Below are 25652 nucleotides of genomic sequence, written 5' to 3'. Positions count from 1 at the left end.
GTGCGCCTTCAGCACATTACTGCTTACGACACCCTTCCCACAGACTGAGCAGGTGAAAGGTTTCACTACAGTATAGTGAACGAGGTGTTTTGCTCATGAGTGAATTCGAATTTGTGTTTTTTGAGGTCACCTTTGAGACCAATGCTTTTACCACATTCAGGACAACTGAATTGTTTTTCTCTAGTGTCGATTTGCTTGCGCTTAGTGAGACTTCCGTAATTCTTATATGACTTTTCACATTCACATTTTTCTCTTGCCACTTTCACTCTGTGTGTGCCTGTAAAGTTGAGACGGCAAATGAATTGTTTGTTACAAACATTGCAGCTTTACCCTTTCTTTCCTGTGTGAGTCGCCAGGTGTTTATTGAAACTACTCTACCGGAGAAAAGCCTTGTCACAAACGGAGCAGCTAAATGGTTTCTCTTCTGTGTGTAGTATCAAGTGGTCCATCAGGGCATTTTTGTCTCTTCATGTTTTCCTGCAATTCACAGATGCATGCTTTGCTACACGTTTCTTGACCTCAGTCAATCCTTGCCCTTTGTCCACACTGAGCTACTTCTCTTCCTCTAACATTGAGGGTCACAGGCTCATCCTTTTCCGTAGCGATGCTTCTTTTGGAGTTGAAGATCTGCTTGACCTGCTAAAATGATGTCCATAAAAACATTATGTTACATGATAAACAATTTTTCAATTACATTAGATCGGGTTAGCAGTCATGCAGTACAGGGCTGCTAAATACTCCAACAGGAAACCTCTGACCAGAATTGACGCCCCCCTAGAGGCTTTTGTTCATGATTTTAAACACATTTGTAATTCACAAAACTCTCAATGATGACATCAGCAGTGACACAGAATCTGAGTAATGTTGGAATTATTTGACAGCGATGAGAGCTCCAGTCATGACCCGCAGACTCATCATCAGATCCAGGATCATGATTTAAAATGTGTTAATTCAGCATTTCACGTTGTCATGTATTTATGTATTATTCGTCATTGATTGCCGTCAAATCCTTTTAATTCTGCTGGCCATCAACATGAGATGCTCCAGTCTGCACCTTCACCTCAACTATTCATTCATTGTAACAACTTCATCACTGAATAAAGACATTCCTTCATACCATGGGTATGACTGACCCTCTAGTTTTCATGAGGCTGCAACTATTTATATAATGGGGTATTGTATTTTGAAAGAAAGGTTTGAATTAAAACACCAGATTACCAAAGATTTTAGTCATTTGCAACCTCATTTTGGCTTCTTTTTTTTGCAGAAATAGTTATCATAAATTTAAAAAATAATCTATTCATGTATCCATAAATTTCCTCATGCATCAAAAACAGATCATGTTTCAGGGTCACGAATTGAATGTATTTATTTTTTTATTACTGCAATGTGGAATAACACCTCACATATAAATATGCTGTTAAATCTGGACATTTCATTCTGCCAGGAGACAAAATGTCGGACTAACTTTGTCCACCAAGATCCTTCTACTACTCCCAGTGTTTCTCTCAGCCCAGCGGTGAATGTCAAAGTATATTGTGTTCATAGCGCCACCTACAGTTCGAGAAGGTGTACGATAGTTGCAATTCTCAACCGACGAATCAAAGTACAACCACAGGATGTTACCGTGGTTATGCTGAGGCGTTAGAATACTGCATGTAAGAGGAACGTGAGATTTACAAAATAAACTGTCAGCGGATATGACGAAAATGATCCCGGACACGCCTTCAGAATTATCCGGAAAAGAAAGTCAAGTCTCTGTGTTGACACTCAAAGTTCTCCAACTCTACTCGAGTATTCGGCGTCATGGCACAGAAAGTAGTTTTACGAAAGTCACCTTGTGGCAGCATGTTGCAGCTCCGAGCAGGTTCGTGTCTGGAATTACATGATAACGTTTTGGAGTTGATGACAAGACGCTCCGAAGTAGAAGTGATGACGACAAAAATAACGTTAAAAAAAGGACAATCTAAAGGATGAATAACCGTAGCTTCTCAACGGCGTTTGTTTGTGTGCTAGTTAACTCAAAAGTGAGGTGACGGGTCACAAACGGTATCATACAGACATGTACATCTTTATGGCTCCATCAACTCAGATAGATGGCTTAATTATAGTCGATATACAATATATACACTTTCTCCCAGTATATATGTCAATGATGCTTATCATTTTTCGAAGGTCTCTGGCCTGATTTTTTTGCATGTAGCCTCCTGCATATTTAAAGAGAAGGGCATGAGAGCATCCTTGTTTTCATCATTCAAAAAGAAAACTGCGCCCAACTTTTGATTTGAAAGGAAGACACATGAAGGGCAACAAAGAAGCCAATGCACTGACCATGTGTACTACGTGTGTCATACAGTGCACAATGGAGAACTGATGGTTCAATGCTGTCTGTGATGAATGGTATCACCATACTTGCATTGACATTATGGAAACGGCTGTCAACTCAGAAGAAGAATGGTCCTGCCCAAAATGCTTCGAAAAATGAAAGCATCATTGACATATATACTGGGAGAAAGTGTATATATTGTATATAGACTATAAATAAGACATCTGTCTATGTTGATGGCGCCATAAAGATGTACATGTCTGTCTGTCAGTCCGTCTGTCCAATGTTTTTGTCCGTCTATCTATCTATGATGCCGCAATAGATGTGTTTTTTACTACACATTAAATCCTGGATTATTTAAAAATTCTGCCATGGCATGTGACCAAAATCAATCTGGTGATAGCTACTACTCTCTACTATGAGGCTGTGCTTTTGTTATTCACAGACCTTTGCACATTTTTCTGAAAATTGCAGTAAAAAGTAATGGTGTTATTCTCAATTAAATTGAATTACTGTGTGTTTATGAACGTTCCAAAGGTTTCCCCACCGAGCTGTCAGATGAGAGTCTTCTCACTTCACTCCTTGAAGGTGATCAGACAAAAAGAACACACGTGAGACATGTTTCTTGCGGGACAAATAACTTTTCCTGCATCATGATTCCTATTGAATCAAAGTGCGGCCAGGGGCCACATGCTGCCCTTTGCCTTCATTATGCGGCAAGATCAAAACTGCAAAATACAATACATAAATAGATGAATACATTTGTCATCTTTCATTTCTGATTGAATTCTACATCTTCAATAATCAATAGCTACTTTTTAGCTGAATATTTTTCTTCCGCCCAAGATATTTACACAAAAGATCTTCCAGTATTTATGATCCACACTGTGAACACAATGTTTATAAACATATACAAACTTAATTTTTAAATAACAGCTTTTTGATTTCACTTAATGTTTTGCATGCTTTCATGTTATTTTAAAATCTACTGTATATTGGCATAATTTTCCCCGTCTCCATTTTTAAAGTTCATGTCTTCAGACTGACCCCTCATTTAAAGTGGTCCTTTGAAAAAATATACCATGAGGAAATTCCATGAATAATTTGTACGATGTTTTCAAGAGTCTCTTGTTTTGAAATGTCATATTTGGTTCAAGCCAACCACATTGTATTTGATTTATTTCTGTTCATCTTTTTCCCACATCATTTTTTCATGAAAATGTGTTGACATCTACTGAATTGCTTTGCTGTTGTCTTTTGTAGTGAAGTCCACACTTGTTAACGTGCAGGAGGACAGCAGACGGCTGCTGCCGGGACCCGTGGAGGCTGCTGTGAGGACGGAAGATGAGGAAGTGGAATCTCAGTTGTTACATCTGAATCGCAGAACAGATTCAAATCCTCACACTGGCTTCTCATCTTTGCCCCTGGAATTAGAAGACAATGTCAATGTCAATCACAGAGATAAAGAACCTGGCAGAAGCTCAACTGCTCGGCCTCAATCTGCACAGTCCTCTTATTCTGACTCTGATGACGACACAGTCGAGATTAAATGCAGCTCAAGGAAAAAGTCCAACTGTTGCTCCGAATGTGGCAAGATGTATAGCTGCCCGCGGAGTCTCAATCAACACAAGAAAATCCACAGCGGAGAAAAACCTTTTCGGTGCCCGGAATGTGGGAAGAGATTTGGTTTCAAAGGGGATTTAAAGAAGCACCTTCAAATTCACTCTGAACCACAGCAGACCTGCTCTGTTTGCAATAAGACGTTCCTCACAAAGGAGTCGCTGAGCCGTCACTTTCGAAGACTTCACATTGACGAAAAACCATTCAGCTGCTCTGTTTGCAAGCGGACCTACGCTCTGCGTGATTACCTGACCCGCCACATGAGGGTCCACACCGGCGAGTTACCCTACACCTGCTCAGTGTGTCTCCGAGGCTTCCAGAGAAAGTACAACCTGGTCCAACACATTAGAATACACACCGGCGAAAGACCGTACACTTGCCCGCATTGTTTGACTGGGTTTCGCCTCCGTGGGGGTTTGAATCAACATCTTCAAATTCACAGCGGAGAGAAACGATACCCCTGCTCCGACTGTGAAAAAAGGTTCACGACAACCTATAGACTCAGACTGCACAAAAGAAAAGTCCACAATGTGGAGGTGACTCAGACTTAATATGTCAGCTGATGAAATTCAGCTGCTGCAGTTGGAGTTTTCAACAATGAATTATAATATGCAGACTTGTTTTGCTATTTTCATAAATACAATCAAGACGTCAAAAAAAGTATGTGTTTGGATGTCACAACTACACTACTGTAAGACATATTTTGTTTTTCGGTTTGACACGCCACACGGGAAACCCACATATAAGAGTGGAAAATATCATATTTGTTAAAATAATCTACTCCAATGGAGGAAGTCGTTCAAACGTGTTGTCTGCACAATTGACAACTATGCAAGATGAGATGAAGAATTTCATGTACATCCAGAGTAGTGGAAACCCTGGCCATTGTGTAGTGAAAAACATCCCTGAACAAAAGCAAACAGATGCTTTTGTTCAGGGATTCCTCCATGTTTGTTGTTGTTGTTATCACCCTAGCTGCGACGTGTCATGTGCATCAGTGTGATCAGTGGACCAGGGACTCCTGCACTTACAAAGGTTCCGTGTTGTCTGGAGAGCAAACTGTTCCATTAAATTAAAGAATACATGAGGTTAGTGTTACTAGGACGTGGGACGATCTCTCAGTGTCTTAACCTTTAATCAAATTAAAACTACATCAAACTAACATGCCCGCCATGTTTTATAAAAAATAAATAACGATAAAAACAAAAATGACCTTCAACTGAATGCGTCTGTATTTATAGTCAAGACCTACCCAAAACGATCTTTTCGGTGTAGTAAAAGCTTTACACCACAAGATGTCTCAGTGATTCTCTGTTATGTCCAAGTCAGTCACACAACGCACCAAACAAACGCTCTGCAAAAAATACGAATCTGTTGAACAGTTGTCTTTTCCACCATTAAGTCTTTTTCGTCTAACCTTCGTCTTGTGATGGAACACAAATCCCCTTTCAAAGAGCTCCCAGCCACCTATGTCAGTCATTGCCGTCCTCATGATCTATATTGGATGTATAATCTACGCTTGATAGAGAACAATTAAAGACTGTCTTCAGGGGTCATGGTATTGACGTGCAAAATATAACTGAATCTAACTGATCAGCCAGTGACCCTTAGGCCTGGAGTCATGTGCTTCAGATATGACCATTTCAGTGTTGACACAAATGATTTAACTGCCATTTGAAGATCTCTATGCAAAGGACAGTTGCACAACACCTAAGCAAAAGGAAGGATTGCACTTGGCATTTCACGATCACACTTTAAAATGTTACGTTACATCATCTATCACTGCATTGCGATATTTTATCATAAGGTTCTGAATTTTATAGTTGTCATAACTGGATCTAAACAATGAATTTCACATGCAAAATCTGTTTCTTTTGATTTTGCCATTTTAAAAAGACGGCTCGGAAAGGTAGTGCTAGCTGACTACAGCCTTGGTTTTAGAGGCACTAACCACTGGCCTGGAGTCCAGATCAGCACAGGGGTTAGCAGCTTGGAGGTGCGACAGGAGAGTGTGAGGCAACACTTTTACAAATGCGATCAGAGGTGTGAGACAGGGTGCTATGCTGCCGAGGTCACTTCAATTCGAAGCAGTGAGGAGGTCAGACTGAACCAAAGTGTTTCATGAAATAATACACCTCCTGGTAGGAAAACCAAACAGCTGCTTAGAGCTATAGTTGGACAGTGAGGTTCCAAACCACATACCGTATTCAAATCTGATTTGCAACAATAAATCAAGAAAATGCCTTCAGAAAACTTTATTTAAAAATTGTACTTGTTCACAGATTATGCCAAAAAACTGTTGATCTGTCGGTGTGTCATCGTTGTTAACAGATAAATAACCACACTTTCATCCAATGAAAAAAAGTCAAAACCTTTTTCAACTTTTGAGCAGCAATAATTTCTCTTCATTGAGGAATTGCTGTTGCTCAAAAATAATGGAATTTAAATCATTGGCAGATTATAGTCCCAGAAGGCAAATATTGTTTTTTTCATCATCTGCATCTGATAATGAATTTAGATGAAGGATGATATGAAGAGTTAAAAACAACAGTTGGTCATTGTTGTCACTGATAAGCAGCATTCCAGAACGGGAGGAGGAGGGGGTCAGCAAATGTGAAAACAGTGGGGACACACACACACACACACACACACACACTAGAGAGGAGTAATGAGTGTGCCAGCAGTTGTTTTCAGGAGCTGCAGGAGATCTGAACATTTGGGCGACTAGACCAACTTTTGCTCTGCTTGTCTAAATTGTTGGAGAGTCAAGTATTGGTCATGACCCCTGACGGGTCAGAAGACTACAGTTCAGAAACAGGATTTCCACCGCCAGCATCTTGTTTTGTTGAAATTTTTGATCACGCGGATGATGTTTGGGATGCTCCTGAAAATATCTGTTTGAACACCCTTGTTGAATTCCCCATAGTACACTCTTTTAGAATTTCCTTTCAATCAGAGTCATGTAACTTGAGACGGCAGATGATCTGGTCTCTTGGGAGAGGTAAGGGGGTCACTGAGGAAGGGGGGGGGTCAGTCAAACCCCTGCACGCGCACAACATTTCACAATTTTGTGGTGTGATTTGGACTGTGTGAGCATACAGGGAACCAACACGGCTAAGTCTGAGGTCATGGTTCTCAGCCCAGATCATTGCAACTTCAGTGTCTGTTGAAGTGACTAAAGAGCGATGGAGAGAGCCTCAGATCAGGAAGTCCATCTTAAAATATGAATTAAAGTATTTCACTGCCATAAATTTAAAGGAAACAAATGTCAAATTGGAGGTTGTACGCTAACTGTTTTGCTGTTGTTAAATCAATATTATTTGTTCATTTCAAGGCATAAAAAAGTGAAATGTAGAAATGGGAAATCATCTCAGGGAGAATCATATAATAATAATAATGTAGTCACCTATTGATCATTATTAAGCATATGGTTGTTTAAAACCTGGTAGAAATAGGAACAAGGAACAGAGCATTTTAGCATGATGAGGCACACATATTGATGCACATGGTGGACACTATATATATGTTTTTTTAGATGTTGATATTGGCTGTTAACGAAAAAGTAATTATTAGAGGATATCTATATTTATTTTATAACTGTGGGGTGAAACAAACATGAAACAGGAAAGATGAAAACAAAAATGTTTTGGCCCATTAAAATAAAACATGAACTGTGACCAGGTCTATTTGACAAGGACCCAAGTGTCAGAAAAGCAAGTAAGCAAGACATATGTGGATCCGTGTTTCATATTTTGAATATAGGGAACATCTCAGAATGTTTACACAAATGTGAGACCTCTGAGAGCATTTCTTCAATCAGTCAACACATACGTTGACCTTCAACTCGGACTGTGTTACTAGTGTTTCTCTTCTCTCTGTGACCATCAGCCTTTTTGGAATTCCTTGTACACAAAAAATGGATGAACCAGATGAAGGAATTTTGTAATGTATTCAAAGTATAAGAAGTCAGGGCATCGCCAAAACACAACACATTACTAGGGGAGCTCAGTAAAATAGAGCTCCTGCATCTGCAAAGAAAAAAAAAACAAAAAACGATACAATGCAATATGAAGCCACACAGTAAACTGTCAGAATTACATCTTGACACAAAATAATTTACATTTTTGAGAAAATAATGCAACAATTTCAGACATTCAGTCATCATTATCCAAGTGGCCCAATTTCACAGAATTTTAAAATATAGTTAAGAGCGTGGCCTCCACTTGTAGTCTCCGCTGTCCCACCTTCATGGGCTACGATGAAGTGCTGCTCTCCACTGGGGCGCTTATTGGGGACATTACGCTCCATTACGAGCGCGCAGTGACGATTTTCACACTGAATTAATCGGCAGCACATGCCAGTAGCATGGACGTAAACATTCGCGGGCACTCAGGTAATTCACAAAACGGAAAAATTTCAACGTTTGCTTTCATTTAATTTACAAAATAAGCTTTATTTTTGTAACGTTTTTATCGTGTATTTGCGGTCTATCGCTCTTAAAAGTGACATGGCAACGCATAGTGCCGCTCTACAGAATAAGAGGCAACGCAAATGGGCTGAAACCTAAAAAGTGAAACTGTAAAAACTCCAAATGCAACATAAAGAAGGTGAGCTGAATTGATTTCTGATCCTTGGATATTAAAGGGATTCGATTATTCCCCTCTGCTGCCCGCAGTAACACCCCCTGCCCCGCCTGGCGGGGGTGCAGTTGGTGTCTCCGCGGGACGGTGAGAAATCTCCAACCATCAGGTTTGGTGAGAAAACAGTCAGGAGCAAAGTTACTCACCATCTGTGAGAAAGACTGCGGGGGGCGACTGTAAACTAATTAACAGCAGAAAATGAGATCGACCCCCGCCCTCGCCTCCATTAGCGACCGGCCGTCACACAACATTCTAACACTGCTTTCATTCATATACAAACGCTTAAGATGCAAATGATTTATCTGTACATCTATCTACATCGCTTGTATTTTTTATAGACGTGGGTTACATCATTCGTGCTCGACAAACGAGATACTCACTTTTTAAAATACATCTCCTTGGGATATATACCACCATAAGTCTCAGCAGTGTTTTACGCTTTTCTTTTGCTTTCTTTTATTTATTCATCCTACATTTTATTTTTTTTTATTTATTATAACTACACCCAGCAAGCTCCTGAACTATTTCTTACTTTTTTTTACGTTTTTGTGTGTCATTTTATGCGTCAGGGGACTTATATTTAACCACAATGCTTAGGTATTTTTTTAATTATTTGGCTGATTCCTTTTTTACCTAAATTCTTGGTTTGTTTGGGTTCATTCAATTTCTGGGTTACATTTCAACCCACGTTCTGGGTGACAACAGCTGGCATCCCTCTGACCCAGACAACTACGACCTATATGGCAAGTTTTTAATACCAATTTGCTGACACATTGTGTGTGTGCCCATGTGTTGCTTTCATTACTACACTATTGTAGATAAACTGGGCAACATAGTTCAGAAGGCAGCACTGTGGCTGGAAAGGTTGCCAGTTCAATTCTAGCTCCTGTCCTTGAGCAAGACACCACAATGCACTGTGACTGATGGATTTTAATGAGAAGCACGAAGAACCATTGAATATTATTTAAGATGCAAACAAAATGCTAAATGGATTTTAACTCATGTTTGACTTATAATAAACTCAAAACTGTATTTGCTTTTATTATTATACTATTATTATATACTATTACTTTTATTATTTCATTATTGTTATTCATCCCATGATTGTGAGTGAAATGACTCAACACCAGCAGAGTGCAGGTCCATTAGAACCTCGAAATTGTTTTGTGTTAACACTGCGATTTTAGAGTATAAATAATGTAATGACAATTTCTATTCAACCCATGTGGCATTTCCAGATTTCCAGTACCGTCTCAGGCTGGGCAGAACGAACATTCAAAGCACATCACGTCAATGTGTTGAGCGACTCTTGTGTTTACATTTCACGTTTTTCAATAACATCGCGTCTGCCATTGTCGGACATGATAAGGAGGCTAAACCAATCAAGAAGCAACTCGCAAACACATGCGCAGATGCGCGCGCACGCTGACGAGTAAACACGCGCGTGGTAGCAGTTGTTTTCCAAAGCTGCAGGAGATCAGAACATTTGGGCGGCTGGACCAACTTTTGCTCAGTCCAAATTGCTGCAGAGTCAAATATTGGTCATGACCCCCGACGGTTCAGACGTTTTGTGATGAGGTTATATGATATTTCATCGGTTGCCTTGACTGATAGATTTTTAAAAGGCATTTAAGACCAAAATTACTCCAAATATAACAACATATTTTACGTGTCATTGTACCGTAATTATTCTCCTTATCTAGTTTTACAGTTTGGTAATCGCTTCGTGTGTTGTGAAACTACAAATGGTTCGCTTTTTTTAATTCCCTTCATTTGTTGGTCGACCAGTTTAAGGTGTGTTGTTTTTTCATTACATTACTCTGTGGGCTGATGTTGACTGACTATTAACTCGTCACTGCGTCTGACGTCACACACAAACACCGCCCCCTGCAGAGACGCTGCTTTATAAACCTCGCGCACCTATTCCTCCTCACATTCGCTCCATCTCATGGTCAGCGTTGGCGCCTTGACACTGGTCACAAACGGAATTTCACCGAGCCTCCGCCGTCACAGACAGATCCAGGATGAGTTCGACATGTCTGGTCCTCCAGCAGTCCTCCTTCGTCGCGCCGCGGTTCTCCCGTCCGCTGATAGTGAGCAGCAACCCGGGCACGAGTAGCTGGTGAGTTGCGCTCTTATGGTTGCGGCTTAGTTTGTTTAAATATTGACAGCTTTAAGTCACCATTTCAGTAAGATGTCATGCGTCATATTTAATGTTTAAATCCCGTCTTATATTTAAAGAATACATATCCACATTGCTCTTCTTTGTGTATTTGAAGTTCTGTCGATCCCAAGTAGATGATTTATTATTGTCCATTTCTCTTACTTTATTCTTCAGTATCTGTAGAAAATGTACTGTAAATGTTTAGTCCAGTAAAACTGCATAGTCTTCTCATCTCTTTCATTTCTTCTGTGCAGCACCCTCTGGAGACCATGGTTGTCCAGCGACAGTCGAAATAAAGCAGGAGAATCTTCCCGCAGCAAAGTGCCCTCTGTAAGTTCCCCAGTTGTCACTCCTTTTAAACCTATTAGCTCCACAGATGTCAGAGCAGTCAAATGAGGTGTAAATGCATCCACAAAATGCCTTTATCAGGACCATCGTAATGGATGTTGACTAGGCTTGGATCGTTCTCAAAATGCTGCGGTTCATGTCTCACACAATAGGGCAGTTTTAGAAAAGTGGTCTCAGTCATATGGAAGCCATCAGCCGTGGGTTTAGCGGAGGTGTTTGCTTGTTCTCACCAGCTTGTCAGCACCTTCTTGACTCGCGCTCTGCAGGTCCGCACACCTCGAACACACGCCATTAGTGTGAAGTAGGGCCTTTTGGAATTTCACAAAATAGCCTTGGAAGCAGCAGAAGAACAATGTGACCGGGGAGTTCTTCCAGATCTCTGGATGACCTCCTCCTGACACGCCGAGTGAGCAGGTCAGCCTTCTGCTGCCTGTTGTGGGTTAACACTTCAGCGGTCGTGTCAAAGCTAGTGCTCCGGGAGAAGTGCCTGCTGAGGTGTTAGTAAGGAACTGTTGGAGAAGTGTGAGACAGGCCGACGTGTCATGAGGTCTGTTTTCACGTGGCCTGCAGAGGTTAGGTCAGGGCTTAGCAACCTTAAGAGACATGGTGACCTCCCGCCAAACTCACTCAGACTTATTCACTGAAATATGACTTTGTTTGTTTATGGAACAAGAATTTACATTTGTCCAAAAAAAAAAATGAGATTCTAACCGTTTAATCTTTGTTTCCTCTACAGCCATACTCCAGACCAACAGTTCCAGGTTGCTTCTCATCCGATGGCAAACCTCAGAGCTTCCAGCACCCTGTCAAGTAAGTATTCTCTACCCCCTCTCACATCTTGGTCAACCAGGTGACATCTTTTAACGTTACTCCTTCCACCTTTGACAGACTCTTCTGGCCAAAATCCAAGTCCTTCGACTATCTGTACAGCGACGGCGAGATGTTGTTGAGAAACTTCCCGGTTCAGGCCACCATCAGCTTTTATGAGGAATCAGACAGTGAGGATGAGGATGAGGAGGAGGAAGACTGGGAGGAGACATGTAACGCTGAGGAGTGCAACAAGCAGAAGACATGTTTCACCTCCTACAACTGAAGATGGAGAAACAACAAACATCTACACTTCATAAGTGTGACCACCATCTTCTCCCACATTGGGGGGGTTGAGTCAGGGTCTGAAGGTTGTACCACAACTTTACTCTAGTACGGCTGCCATCCGAAAACTTCTTTCAGATTTCTAAATCACCAAAATCAGAAAAAGTGATTTTAAGTATATATATTTCTAGAAAAGGGGGGCTTCACTAGGCCAAACTGCTGTATTATATGTCGATAATAAATTATAATTTACAGAAACTTATTTTTTTATACTGATATTTTATTTTGTTGTCTGTTGCTAACACAGCTAAAATAAAGATGTGTATTTTGCTTAAAAGTGGTGTGTTGTTTGTCAGCTATCTTTGTGATAACATGATAAGCATGTGAAGGACGACGTGCTTTATCAATTCTCTGTTTTTTTTTTTCATCCTCCTGAGTGGGTTTTAGCTCCACTATCTTCTCTCTTTTGATGTCTCTGCTCATCTGATGCAGAGTAACGATCTGCTCTCCATCTCTGTGAAGTGAAGGATGAAAGAGCTCCCAACTAAATGCAGCAAAGATGAATGGAAAATGGATTATAAGAGGAAACTGTCGATTAATTAAATCTAAGGATACCTTTGTTTTATTTCAACACGTCAATGAAGTCTCAGTTTCATATTTGTATTCAATATAATATAATATTTTAAAACTTCAACAACATCTGTAATTACCAGGGAGGCAATTGCAAAAAATATGAAGTGAGAAGAAATTGATATTGCTCGTATATTAAGTAATATTACATGCATATGACATCATTCATTTTCTTCGTCTCTGTTGTTTAAAAGCATCGTGCAGGAGACTATCCCAATTTTTAGGGTAGAAGTTAAACGTTTTTGTATGACTTCTTCTTCCATTTATACAGTATTGGGTGGAATCTTAAGAATGTTAAAGAACTTTTTTGAATGAAAGGATGTAAGCTTGATGGGGAAAAAAGGACACCAGCAAATAAGCATTTCTCAAGCAGGGAAAAGAGGATGGTGCTTGAGCCTCACTAGGGGTCAAGCAGTGCATGTGCCTCAGTAACTACTTTTTATAGTTTGCTCAAACTGAAATAATAATAATAACCAAATCGTTTTTAAGATGAAATGGCTGCTGGTGGCGAAATATACAACTTCAACTTTTTAAAATAAAATACTCCATATATATCTCAATGCACATGCAAAACAAATATGTCTTACATCTGACAGAATTATTTCTCATAACTGAAAGATAGAGGTTTGTTGTCAAGTATTCTAACTTTCGCCTTCGCTTCATTCAGACCCAGCTTTACGACCGCCTGCAATTACACTCTTTTACCTGTGGCGCCGCCAAAAGCAAACATTGTCATCCAGCATACGACTGCTTTAACAAGTTATAATCTGTCAATATTAACATTTTTAATTAACACTGTCAACATTGACAGTTTTCTGAATGTTTTCTGAAACAGTCTTGTGCGGCGCCAGTGCACCAATTTTACATAAGTCACATGAGTGACTGTATGAAATGGCCCCGTTAAACAATATTTTGTAATTTCCTGAATATTTTCTGGTCTTACTCACTATCGTAAACATGCAACTACTACTACTACTACTACTACTAATAATAATAATAATAATAATAATAAGAAGAAGAATCGTTGACGCTGACATAAATATGATCGTGTATTCATGGTGTACGAGCTGGTCACGTGGTTTCCCCGTTGTGTATGATGGGAAATGAAGTACGTTATTGCAAGGTGTGGCTTTGTGTCATGGCGTAAAATGGACAATGGTGACTGACCCATTGTGCGTTGGTTCTGGACTTCCGTGGCTACAGTCTGCTGACGAACTGTACAGAAATAAAAAAAAACATCTCCAGTTTGTTTCCCCATTTCCGTGAACCCCGCCTTCTCTTACGTCATTCTGCCTACTCATTCCTGTGATAGGGCTGTCGCGGGGATTCCTCTCCGTCTATTGGCTAAACACCACGTCACTCACAGTGCCCTCGGCTGGCGAAGCCTGGCTGGGCGCCGGTGGAGCAGACAGTCGTGTGTCAGCGGGATGAAGGTAGGAGAGATTTCAACTCAACTATCCCCTCTATCATGTCGACTGAAGCGATACAGCTAGACAGATGAATGAACTCAAAGTGTGTATGCATTTTAGAACCGGCGTCTGTGACAATGTACAGCCTGTAGAGAATGAATTTTTCATGTTGAAGCTGCAGCTCGACCCACTTTCTCTCTGAATCGTTCCTTCACTGTGCCAGGAGGATTCTGGGCGTTTTAATGACCTAATTCCGTCTGTCTCCCGCTCTACTTCTGTCTGTGCTGTGGTGCCATTTTATACGCTGATAACAACTAAATACGCCTTGTGCTTCTATTGTATCGATTTGAACCCAGTGTGTTTTTTAATCTTTGTTGCTATGGAAACGTCCCCACCTCCTCCATCCCTCTCCTCCTCTCGCACCGTTATTTATAGTTCATATCAGGGCTTCTTGCATGTTTGAGGAACTGGCATTCATTGCTATCCCAGCTGGCGGATCACATTTCAGGAGTCTTCATCTAAAACACTAGCAGGATTGTGTTGCAGGACGCTCAAACTAGAGCAGTGTTTCTCAAAAAAAAAAACAAACAAAACATTTCCTTTGTTGTAGAGCTCGAGACAAAACTGAAGCTGAGTACAGACAGGATGATGTTATTGATGTTAATGAGGACGCTCACAAAGTCTTCTCTGTATTTGTCAGCGATGCTACATTGTCACATCTACAAAACACTGGATAGGATGTAGTAGTAGTGAACAATCATTTAGTCACATTTATCGACCGCCTTTACAGGGTTATGTTTCACTATTTCCCAGGTCAATTCAATTTTTATTTTATTCACATTTTTACATTGCATCATGAAGAAAAATGTACAATTTACACTGCCAAAGAATACTGAAAAATATTATGAAAAATGAAATTATTTTGTTAGAAAATGAAAGTGATGGATGCATATCATTTTGAGATTCACTGAGACTGTGAGGGACCCCTTTTTAATTGTTATTCCTTCCTCCTTCAGTCAGTGAAGAGAGGTTTATTTATTTTAAATATTTTTCAACTCTGTTCTTTCTCCAGGTCTACAGTGTTCTGGCATGTGAGTAGCAGGAAAGGAGCATGGCAGCAGGTCAGCTGACTTCCCAAGTTTGTCAATGATATTCATTCTTCCATTTCACTTAGTCTCTCTCTGTGTAAGTGTGTGTGTGTGTGTGTGTGTGTCAGAGTGCAAGTGTTCTAATAGAGTGAAAGATGATCACATTCCATTAAACCCTTTCGCCAGTCAAAACACTATATGGCACTTGTTCTATGGTCCTGGATTACAATACAAATAGACACATCAGCTTTTTTTGTGTAGAATTCGCTAGGTTTCTTGGAACATTTAAAATCAGCTTATTGTACACAACATTTGAAATATATTAATTATAGAGTTTGATGGGTGCAGTCATGTAGTTCTGAAAAGGTGTCAAGGAGCATGTTTTGTGGCATTTTGTCTTGTCCATTTTGTCGTGCGGTAATTTGGGGCTTTTAAATTTAGACAAATGAACTAGTAAAAATGAACTAGTATTTGTCGAAGATTCAAATGAATTGAAAAATGAAGTAGCGATGGCAGTAGCTCAAAATACACCCACAAGACAAGATGATTATGTATGCATTATTAAAACAATATTATTTAGTCTCTGAGTTGCGTGTAAGTGAGCTGTGCCGAAAGTATTGAAACGCTTTGGGACTGATATTTGGGTGGAGCCAGGAGCTGGAACCTACTGCCCCCTTCTGATGACGTAATGCTATGCAGCTTCAGCTACAAATTTCAAATGGTTACACTGTAGATTGGGGAAAAATTATTAAACTAATTACTTACTCTTGTACTGTTATTAATAATAATTGTTGCATTAATTCTTGTGAACCTTTGGTGGCCATTTCAGGGCAAAATACAGTCAGGCAAAATAAGATGCTAGTCAATATTTCATAATTTATAATAACTGCCGTGATTCTGTTAATTCACTTATGAATAAGTTGTTTCTTTGTGGAAATATTTGTGCCGTAAAGATGTCACACAGTTCATGGCGTCAATACATAAAGCTTGATTCGACACCTTTGTGGTAATAGCATAGCCGATGTATCGTTTACACGGTCCTATATTGACCTGAAGGAACTGATACCAAAAGTTATTTTGTCACCATGGAGAAACAAGAAAGACAAAAAAAAAGTTTTGAAGATGACTGTTTCACTGTGCAAGTCACGGCTTAGTTGTCACATAACTCAGAGAACGCAGCAATGGAGATTTGAAGTTTTGCATGTCTGCCGTTCTTGAGACACTTCATTTGTGTGTCACGTCAATGTATAGTCCAGTCTGTCCCTGTTTCAACCCTACGATTAAGTCAACACTTGTGACTGGTGTCTACTTTGAGGATGCAGGTCAATCTGAACTAGGTCTCTCTAACTAGAGACAGAGATTTTCCCTTCTCATAGAAGGGAGGTATTGGTGATGCTTTATAGAAAGGCTTTCCTTTCTGGACAAACTTCATTGGTTAATGTACAGTTGGATTGGGCCCCTCAAGGAAGCCGCTTCAAGTTTCCCTTCATGATTCTTTCACAGCTTTTCTAGATGATAAGGATGCTCATTCCCTCCTGAAGCGTTTCCCACGAGCAAACTACTTTCTGGAGGAGATCAGACCAGGGGACCTTCAGAGGGAGTGCTTCGAGGAGAGCTGCAGTTTTGAAGAGGCCAATGAAATTTTTCATAATAAAGAGAAAACGGTAAGATAATAACGACTCTGCTTCCCCTGTTTATCAAGACACTGACTTGTGTGGTTTTCTTCAGATGGAGTTTTGGAAAGCTCGCAAGGTCTACACTCTAGACAGCAAAACCAGAGAGCCATTCGAGCATTCCAAGGGTCTCTTTGTCCTGATACCTTTCATGGTGGTGTTCATCCTCATGAGCTTTGGCTTCATTCTTCTTTGGAAGTGCCATCTCCAGAAGGATCGACGCAGACGACCAGCTTACACCCAGAATCGCTTCCTGGCCAACAACCGTAACACACGATCCCTGCCGCGCATCCTGGTCCACAGAGAACGGCCTGGCCACGACCAGAGAGGACAGCAGAGCTGTCCCACGGTGGTGGTAAACAACGCCAGCAGAATGGGAGGTTCCCGGTCTGACTCGCGTGGTCTTCAGCAACAGAACACTCGTGCGCTCTATGTTCAGGACGCATCACTGTCCGTGGCTTCGAGGCTGTCTGGAGCCACACCGCCTCCATCATATGAAGAAGTGACAGGACAGTTGCTGAGGTGTGGAGATGGTGTCACGCCTCATTCATACAACGACCCACCCCCTAAATATGAGGATATATGAGGTCACTGCTGTGTGTCTAAGGACCCCTGTCTGCCTCATGTTGCTGCTGTAAGTCTGCAACATTGAATACTTAATGTCAGACCCCTATTCCAAGGCCAGCATTTGTTATCAGTGTGTTCTGACCACTTATATTCAGTTTGAGATGAAAGAGTTGGATGATAAACTCTTATGTTCTTGGTCGCTGACAATCACTCCCAAACTCCCCTAGTTCGCGTTCATACGTCTTTTGGAGATTTGCTTTTGACTGCTGGAGAGTGAAGGCGTGACCAAGAGGGACGGTGATCCGGCCGAGTTCAGTAAGGGGCTCAGTGGTTGCGGATGCAGCCTAATGTGAACTAGGGCTGCGACTGAGCCAGCAACTGTAAGATGTAACATGCTGCTGCTTTTTCTCTGCAGTGGCTTCTCTGCCACTGCCTGGTGGCTGAGGTGGACATGTTGATCACCATAATGTAGCGTCTCACACCTGAGAAAGGAGACGCTTTTAAGTTCTTCTTGAAAATTAAATACATGCTGGCAACTATTAGCTGTGACCTGAAACTTAACACTAAGTTCCAAAAAGCTCTTTGGTACCTGGTACAACAGTATTATTTGATAAGAATTCACTCAACAATTGAGTAAAAGTAGAGCTGTCCTGCTGTAGATGACATGGGTAAGCCAGTTTTTTTTTTAACAAGTCAATGAGCACCCCTCCATAATGTTGAATTCTTTCATGACATTTAGAATCCCAAAGGTTATGCTTTAATATGAGTCATATCATTGATTTGTAACTGTTGTCGGATGTCTCTGGTTGATGAGTGAGATCCTTAACATTGGTCTGATGGAGGGTCTGTTGTTTTAAAGATGTTGTCAGTCAGTGTCTTCACTTTTCTCTCAATATGGTGCTTTTACTGTTACTCTGGTGCTGTGAATATAGTATAACGCTGTAAACTGTAGACTTATATTCATCCGTCAATATGTTGATGCCATAAGTGTCAGGTCCATACATGGTTTCAGTGGTGCGTTGGATCTTGAAAGAGATGTTTTTAACTGGAGAATAGAAAGGTAGACATCAGTACATGCTAGCTACTGATGTTAACGTGCCAAATTTGACATCACATGTGTCACTGCCTCGACTCTCAACTGTAAAAAACATGTTCACTTTTAAACTCATCTGAGCTTGTGTGACTGCTGTGTACCGTAGATGTTATATGCATTTTGAAGATGTAGTGTATGAAAATATGTTTACACATCTCACTTACTCATCCACGCTCCATGCTGTATACTGACATTGATGATCATGGTGATGAAGTTAACTTGCTGTGACAGAATTTGACTCGTAATTCTCTTTCAACACTGACAAGCACCTCATAAATAATACAGGAAAACTCGGCATAGCTGTTGGACGTTTTCTGGCTTACAATGAGTCACAGGTCACAAAAGATGAGACAACTCTGTTTCATGACACCGCCAACATTGCTGTTGTCTTTCCTCTTGGACTTTTCTGCGCTACAAACAAACTTGCAATGTCCAATGTCGTCATTGTTTTGCTGCGTGAATTCCTTTTAACTTTATCACATCTTTACAATGCACTTACAGCTTCCCAATAGTGGCTTATGTTTATATTTAAATGTGCCAAGTTGTCAATGCTACACTGCCTCTCCTATTTTATATAGATAAGTACGTCAGCACATTCCAAAATATCACTTTTACACTGGCTTTTGCTTTCTAATTCAAATGTATGTACCAAGTATTTTACAATAAACGTGCCACTTTTTGTACTGGTCATATTTGTGTTTTTTTATGACGGAATTGTGTAAATTTTTAAGACACACTATTGACAAGAGAGTTGAGATTACGGAAGTCTTTATGCAGTTACAACAATGTAAACAAAGAAAAACGATATCAATGTTAAAAATCTATGCATAACATGGCATGTCCAAAAATGATATCATAGACCAAATCGGTACAAAAAAACTATAATTTTTATTATGGGTTCATTCACGTTATGACTCTAGTCATTTTTAGCATGGATTACGTTTAACATAGTGACTGATAATGTTTCAGTCTTGTTTCAAGCACGTCATTGATAATGGTAGCTCTCCCTCCGACCAATAGGGGGTAGTACTTCCTTGCAAAGTATCTCACTAGCAGCAAGTCCATCTGTCAAAGAAGACACTTTAACCGCTAAGTCACTTTGAAACCCTTTACAAGGTTTGTCAACCTGTTGTTTATAATTTATATAAGCTGTAGATTATATTTAAAACGAATCAAACGGTTTGCTGTTAACGGAATTATGTGACACGTGACCACCTGTTGCTTGCTAACACCTTAGCTTCAGCTCCATCCTGCATCATGATGTATACAATGTTGTTTTCCTGATTCCCGAAGCAAATATTCCGTTTTCACTGGCCTTTTAAATTACCCACCGCACTTATCTGAGCAAATATATTTCATCTTCGGGAAGTCAAATTCACCTTTTTTGTTTTACAGTGTTGCAACGCATTTGTAGTTTCGTAATCTCGATGCAGGTCATATTAGAGTTTATATTTTATTGCCGTAGAATATATGCCATATTAGTTTTGGTTGTCGTTTCATTTGTCACTTTTCATTATTACAATTAAATGTGCATATGTCTACGTTATTCTGCTGCTGTTCACGTTATTAATTCGAGTGTCAAATCGTTTGACTGATTGATTTAAATTTACGGTCTCAGTGTCAAAGTATTTGACATAGTTGAATTGAAATATAATTATTGATATGTATATAAATACAAAATATATATCATTAATTTTAAGTACAAGAGGCAGTGCTACTGTAGTAAGGTTTTGTTATTACATGTATAAGACTTTACTCTCCTTTTTTCTTGGTTACATTCAGGTATTCCAATGACTGTTAATCTTTTTTTCCCACAGGAAATGTCACACATTCCTCATCATGATCCAGCCTTCACAGAGGCCATCAGTAAAAATATGCAAGTTCCGGAGAGGCTCAGCGTAAGTCCAGCACCGCAGTGGCCAGAGGATGACTCGAGTTCCCTCAGGGCACCAGAGGAGTTGCTGCCCGCTTTCACCATGCAAGTGCCAGATAAACTCACATTCTCAGGTTTGTTCCTGTCACCATATTTGCTAATGATGACAAGTGAATTGCAAGAATACAGATTGTCTCTAAGCACATTAAATTTTCATCCACGACAGTGATCTTATGTGTTTAAATACAATCCATTTTTAACCAGCTGAATAAAAGCATTCCTGATTAGATGGTTAGATGATATTTATGTAATCACACACACACATAAAAACGATAAAATAGAACCATAACTATTAATCATTAAATACTACACTATATATTCAATGGTCAATAATCGCTTCATTTTCATCCTTGTAGTTTGTGTAGAGCAAGACAAGTTGATTGTATATGAGAAGTAAATGAGGAATTCTTTTTTTTGTAAGCTCAAATATTATACACATTATTATGGCATCATGGCTGATATTTAATGACAGTACTCGAATGAACTTGTCCAATACCTTCATGCTTTTTCATGCTGCTGATCCTGTGTGTGCATGTGTCTCACAGAAACCTCTGACATGAGCCCCAGACCACTGTTCACCCCTCCCAGACAAGCTCTCTGCAGTCCCTCAAGTCTGGACCCATGTTGGGAGAGCTTGTCTGCAGATGTCTTGCACAAAGATCTACCTCAGGTATCCAAAATGGATAAGGCTTGTTGTTGTTTGAATCTCTCTTTGTGGTGTGTTGCCTGCTAAGTCAAATAAATGTGTCCAAATGCTTCATGTCTAACAAATCATCTTTGATAAATCTGCAGATTAAGTTTAGCTTTGTTGCTATATCCTGGCTTTGGTGAAATGCTGGCACTGGTGTCGCTTCTGTTCGAGGCAGTCTGTATAAATTGGGATTAATAAATTAAATTGATCAATGTGAATGTGTCATATTACAACCGGCATCGACAGAAAAAGATTTTTAGAATATGAAATTAGTGACCCACAAGAGCTCTAAATGTATATATTTTTTATTTGTCTACCAGAGCCCCATAAAGAGATCTTACAGTGACCAAAGTTTCAGCAGGACTCCCCCTGGCACTCCCACCCACGTGAAACAGATGCTGCAGAGACACCCTGCCATGCTGTAAGTCAGACATTCCAGCTATTAATGAAAACAACACCCTGTAGAGAAGAACGGTCGGCACAAAAGCTTCATGCACATTTAACTACTTACTAACACCCCGAACCTCCACATCACTATTGAGAGCATCACACATTCATACACTCATGTGACATGTGTCAGCGCAAGATAGTTCATCTGTCCACATACATTATTTTATAACTGACTGGTGTCTCACAGTTCCAGAGTTGGTCATTGAAATCTTTGAGAGGCATATTTCATATTTAATCTGTTGCCTCAAAGCCTGACATCACCAGTCAGTCAGCACAGCTCGTGCAGTGACTGGATGACTCAGTGGTGAGCACCAGCCTGGGATGGGCTGCTGTATAAAGTCCTGCGCTCTTTCACAATAAGATAATCCAGACATTCTTGAATTAGATGTGGAAAGCTACTGGAAACAACAAGCCATGTGACTTCATTAATCTGATGTAGAGATGGATTCCTTTCTGTTGTGAAATAAGTGACTTCTCTTTGCAAATTCTGTTCTTCAACCGCTCTTAATTTTTATCTCCACTTGTGTGTTGTCCCTTTCCCATCCTTGTCTTTAGTCCTAGTCCGGGTTCTGACCACCAGAGATCCACCTCCTCCCACTCCACGCAGCCCCCCCTCACTCAGGTCCCGGCCCCTCATCCTGCTTCCCCCTCTGTCCTCCTGACTTCACTGTCCATGCTGCAGACAGCTCGACAGCTTAGCCTGCAGCTCTCACAGCGCCTCCTACACACCGTAGATAAGTATAGGTCTGAGATGTGTTTCTTTCCTGTCTCAATGCCACATTTTTCTCCCTCACTTTTCATATTCAACATGTACACTCATATTATTATTATTCTGTCTTTTCTATATTTCATTTTTATGGTTTTCTTATGAAATTGTTTTTCATAAATTCCATTTTACTAATAACAGCTCTGTATTTTATAGATGAAACTAACTTACTTATATCTTACTTGAAATATCCTAATATATATGTGTTTTTACTTCATATTGTATACGTACATTCTTTATTATTATTATTATTATACTGTTTTATTTATTTACTTTCATTGTTTGTTTCATTATGATCATTTCTGAGTCATGTCTCATGACTCTGGATTGGATCAGATAAGATTAGATGTTCTATTCTTAAGTTTGGAAAAAGTTAAGATGGACACAGTCAGCACAATATAATAAGGCATTCATTAAAAGATGTCATTTAGACTCAACCCTACAGCTGGGTGGTAATAATAATAATAATAATAATAATAAATGACTTTGAAGCAATCGCAATTCTTTTCCTATGAAAGATTCTTCGACAAATTGTAGCTCTTGTTTCTGTCCGATGGGTGTAAAGACATGGCCGTGAAGAGATGCGACCACCAGGGCGCGCTGTGACTCCTGCAGCTGCTCCGTCAAACCTTCAAAGCTGCAAAAACAGGTGAAGAAGTTGGCGAATGTTCTTGTCATGTAGGGTCCGTTGAGTGTCAGTTAATACTTACTAACACACATTACATGCTACAATGTCTGGTCTGCACTACTATTCTGACTACTAATGTGCCTCACTCCTGTCAACCTGTGATACTTATCACATTTCTACGTTGTATTGTGCTAGCTATTAGATTATTATTATGATACTATTATATATTATTATACTATGATACTATTGCTGTGGCACCCTGCTATTAAAGACATTAATGATTTAACTAGTTAAGGACATTCATTCTTCCAAATACCTTTTACACCACCATGACTGCTATTGTTTATATTCATGGTACATCTTGTAGTATATTATTGTACTATCTTCCATTCTATTCTCCATCACTTAATACCCTTCTACTGCACTGTCTCTTGTTCGGTAAACCTGTCCTACTTCTTCAGTACTAGTATCAGTTCTACCATCTTCCCAATTAGTACAATAGTACCACTAGTGCCTCACCTGCCTCAGCTTCTGATACTTCCTCTATCAGTTCCTCACCACAGCTCCTTTTGTTCATTAAAACTTCGGTCATCTCTCATCTTAATATAACAACTCACCAGCTGTAACTACAGCTGTTGGAAGTTCCATTGTCAACTCTCATGGTACTGTCACTATCCGCACTACTGTTATAAACAACGGTGGTGTTGCTGAAACCTCTGTCACGCTGCTGCTGTTTCTGCTAGTACTACTGTTATTACTAATGCAGCTGGTTACACTGTTGACTGTGGCCTCATGTGTATTACTGAGTCATGTGTGATGTCAATGTGCACCTGTTACTGGGGTTTGTCGAGCTGAACTTTCATCCTGCAGCTACTCATGACATCAGCTCTGTATGGATCACTTATGAGGTCATGAAAGTCGCCATCGGTCTGGACTCTGTCATGTCACAGCCCATGTCAGACCACAAATGAGTGTGCACTTTATTATGGTGCATGAGTTCTGCTAACCGAGCTCAGGAGCCTGGTCCCATGCCATCCCATCTCTATGCTGGAACCACTCTGTTGATGTGCAATGGGAAAAAGGTCTCACAGCAGTGATCTGGATCACATTAAAATTAGAGTTTTAGATTGTTCATTGAACTGAGTCGTGTAGAGCAATGATGTGTGTAACTACACAAGCTGAATTGAATTGTTTACCCCCACATCTGTGTTGTTCTCATGCTGGTCTGTAACCTGTTTTGATCAAGATGTATTTATTTATTGAGGTGAATCAACCTTGCTTCCTGTTGCTGGTGAAGTTTGTCTGAGAGGAGCAGTGTTCAGTTACCACTGTACCAAACACTGTTTGCTTGTTCAGAACGGTGGAGAACTGGAGCACGGAAGAGGACGGGGGCACTGCCGTGGAGCTCATCGTCCTCAGGAGACAGGTACGTTTCCGTCTCCATCCACCTCACTGCGTCTCTCCTGTTATCGTCCTCCGTGTGTTTCTTTTTTGTCCAAGTTTGTCCAACATAACAAGTGACTTGCTGCGTCCTTGTTGCTCTTCCTCCGTGTCCTGTCCATCATATTCATCTCATCCATTGGATCTATCCTCACCTCACTACCTGCTTGTCGTGCCTCACCCATTATAGCTCTCATCCTTTCTTTGTCACACTCATGTTTCCAGTCTGTCTTTCAAATTTCAAGTATGTTTTTTTACCTGTATTCATTTATCGATCTCTCTTAGCGTCTGTCCCTCTCTTTGTCTCTGAACCCGTCTTTCTGTCTCCCCCTGCAGTTGATAAAGATCAGTCGGCGTCTTGCTGCTCTGGAGCGAAACAACCATGAGCGCCGCAACACTGAAGTGCTGCTCTTCTCCCTTCTTTTCTCCGCATGTCTGCTCAACGTCTGGCTCTGGATTCGCAGATGATACAGACACACACACACACACACACATATACACTCACCTAATGTTACAACGTGTGAAGGTTTCCCCAGTACTCAATGGAAATAATTCTATTTAAAGGATGAGGACAACGCAACACATGCACCTATACACAAACACTACCGGTAGTTATAGTTTATAGTTTCATGAACACTGTTTTAGTGTTTTTTGTTTTTTTTAGTAAAGTGTGTTCACAGATGAAAGTGCATTTTCTTTCTTGTCTGGTTGTACTTTGTTGGGTTTCCACTATGAAAAGATCCAAAAGGAGATCGCCAGTCCATATCAGAGCTCACAAGCAACCAGACAGACTCACACCAGCACAGACCAATTGCTCTCTGTATGTTTGCATGTTCAGATATTCAGTATTATTACTGTTCATATGGTCATCATTACATCACTCCACACCATAGACAGCTGCAGTGATGAGGAGGACTTTCAGGTGACACATTTCAGACGCTGCATTAAAGAGACAGGAGCTGTGCTTCTGCAGCACAGGTCAGTTGACAATCATGACCTTGCTTTTCTATGATGTCACTTTTATTTCCCCAAAAATGGGAAAGTGCTGAATCATCACAATGCCATCAGGTTTTTACTACAAATTGTTATAGTCT

The 25652-nt window shown here is 40.3% G+C and overlaps 4 protein-coding genes across 7 annotated transcripts; all 4 read left to right on the top strand.

The window, feature by feature from the left end:
* The first annotated feature begins 1726 nt into the window (after positions 1-1726).
* LOC128748576 (gastrula zinc finger protein XlCGF8.2DB-like) lies at positions 1727-5193 on the top strand. Of its 2 annotated transcripts, XM_053847482.1 has the most exons (3): positions 1738-1867; positions 2864-2914; positions 3590-5193. In XM_053847482.1, exons 1-3 carry the CDS (start codon positions 1807-1809, stop codon positions 4495-4497), a joined length of 1020 nt encoding a protein of 339 aa, XP_053703457.1. In that variant the 5' UTR covers positions 1738-1806; the 3' UTR covers positions 4498-5193. The 2 variants fall into 2 exon arrangements, with proteins under 2 accessions (XP_053703458.1, XP_053703457.1); XM_053847483.1 differs by lacking the exon at positions 2864-2914 and having other exon boundaries at positions 1727-1867.
* Positions 5194-10540: 5347 nt separating this feature from the next.
* LOC128748816 (protein ripply1-like) lies at positions 10541-12385 on the top strand. Its single transcript, XM_053847816.1, has 4 exons — positions 10541-10708; positions 11005-11080; positions 11835-11908; positions 11987-12385. Exons 1-4 carry the CDS (start codon positions 10611-10613, stop codon positions 12189-12191), a joined length of 453 nt encoding a protein of 150 aa, XP_053703791.1. The 5' UTR covers positions 10541-10610; the 3' UTR covers positions 12192-12385.
* Positions 12386-14192: 1807 nt separating this feature from the next.
* On the top strand, positions 14193-19340 carry LOC128748397 (transmembrane gamma-carboxyglutamic acid protein 3). Its single transcript, XM_053847135.1, has 4 exons — positions 14193-14253; positions 15302-15350; positions 16821-16981; positions 17046-19340. The coding sequence occupies exons 2-4, from the start codon at positions 15341-15343 to the stop codon at positions 17574-17576; spliced, it is 702 nt and encodes a 233-aa protein (XP_053703110.1). The 5' UTR covers positions 14193-14253; positions 15302-15340; the 3' UTR covers positions 17577-19340.
* Positions 19341-19679: 339 nt separating this feature from the next.
* Positions 19680-25244, top strand: LOC128748396 (mitochondrial fission factor homolog A). Of its 3 annotated transcripts, XM_053847132.1 has the most exons (8): positions 19680-19766; positions 20468-20657; positions 21129-21253; positions 21595-21695; positions 22280-22468; positions 23056-23139; positions 24475-24544; positions 24895-25244. In XM_053847132.1, exons 2-8 carry the CDS (start codon positions 20471-20473, stop codon positions 25024-25026), a joined length of 888 nt encoding a protein of 295 aa, XP_053703107.1. In that variant the 5' UTR covers positions 19680-19766; positions 20468-20470; the 3' UTR covers positions 25027-25244. The 3 variants fall into 3 exon arrangements, with proteins under 3 accessions (XP_053703107.1, XP_053703108.1, XP_053703109.1); XM_053847133.1 differs by lacking the exon at positions 22280-22468; XM_053847134.1 differs by lacking the exons at positions 22280-22468; positions 23056-23139.
* Positions 25245-25652: the final 408 nt, after the last annotated feature.

The sequence above is a fragment of the Synchiropus splendidus genome, chromosome 17 (assembly GCF_027744825.2).
Source record: "Synchiropus splendidus isolate RoL2022-P1 chromosome 17, RoL_Sspl_1.0, whole genome shotgun sequence".
NCBI lineage: Eukaryota > Metazoa > Chordata > Actinopteri > Syngnathiformes > Callionymidae > Synchiropus > Synchiropus splendidus.
Note: the sequence above shows the minus strand (reverse complement) of the source record. Positions and strands in the feature narration are given on the sequence as shown.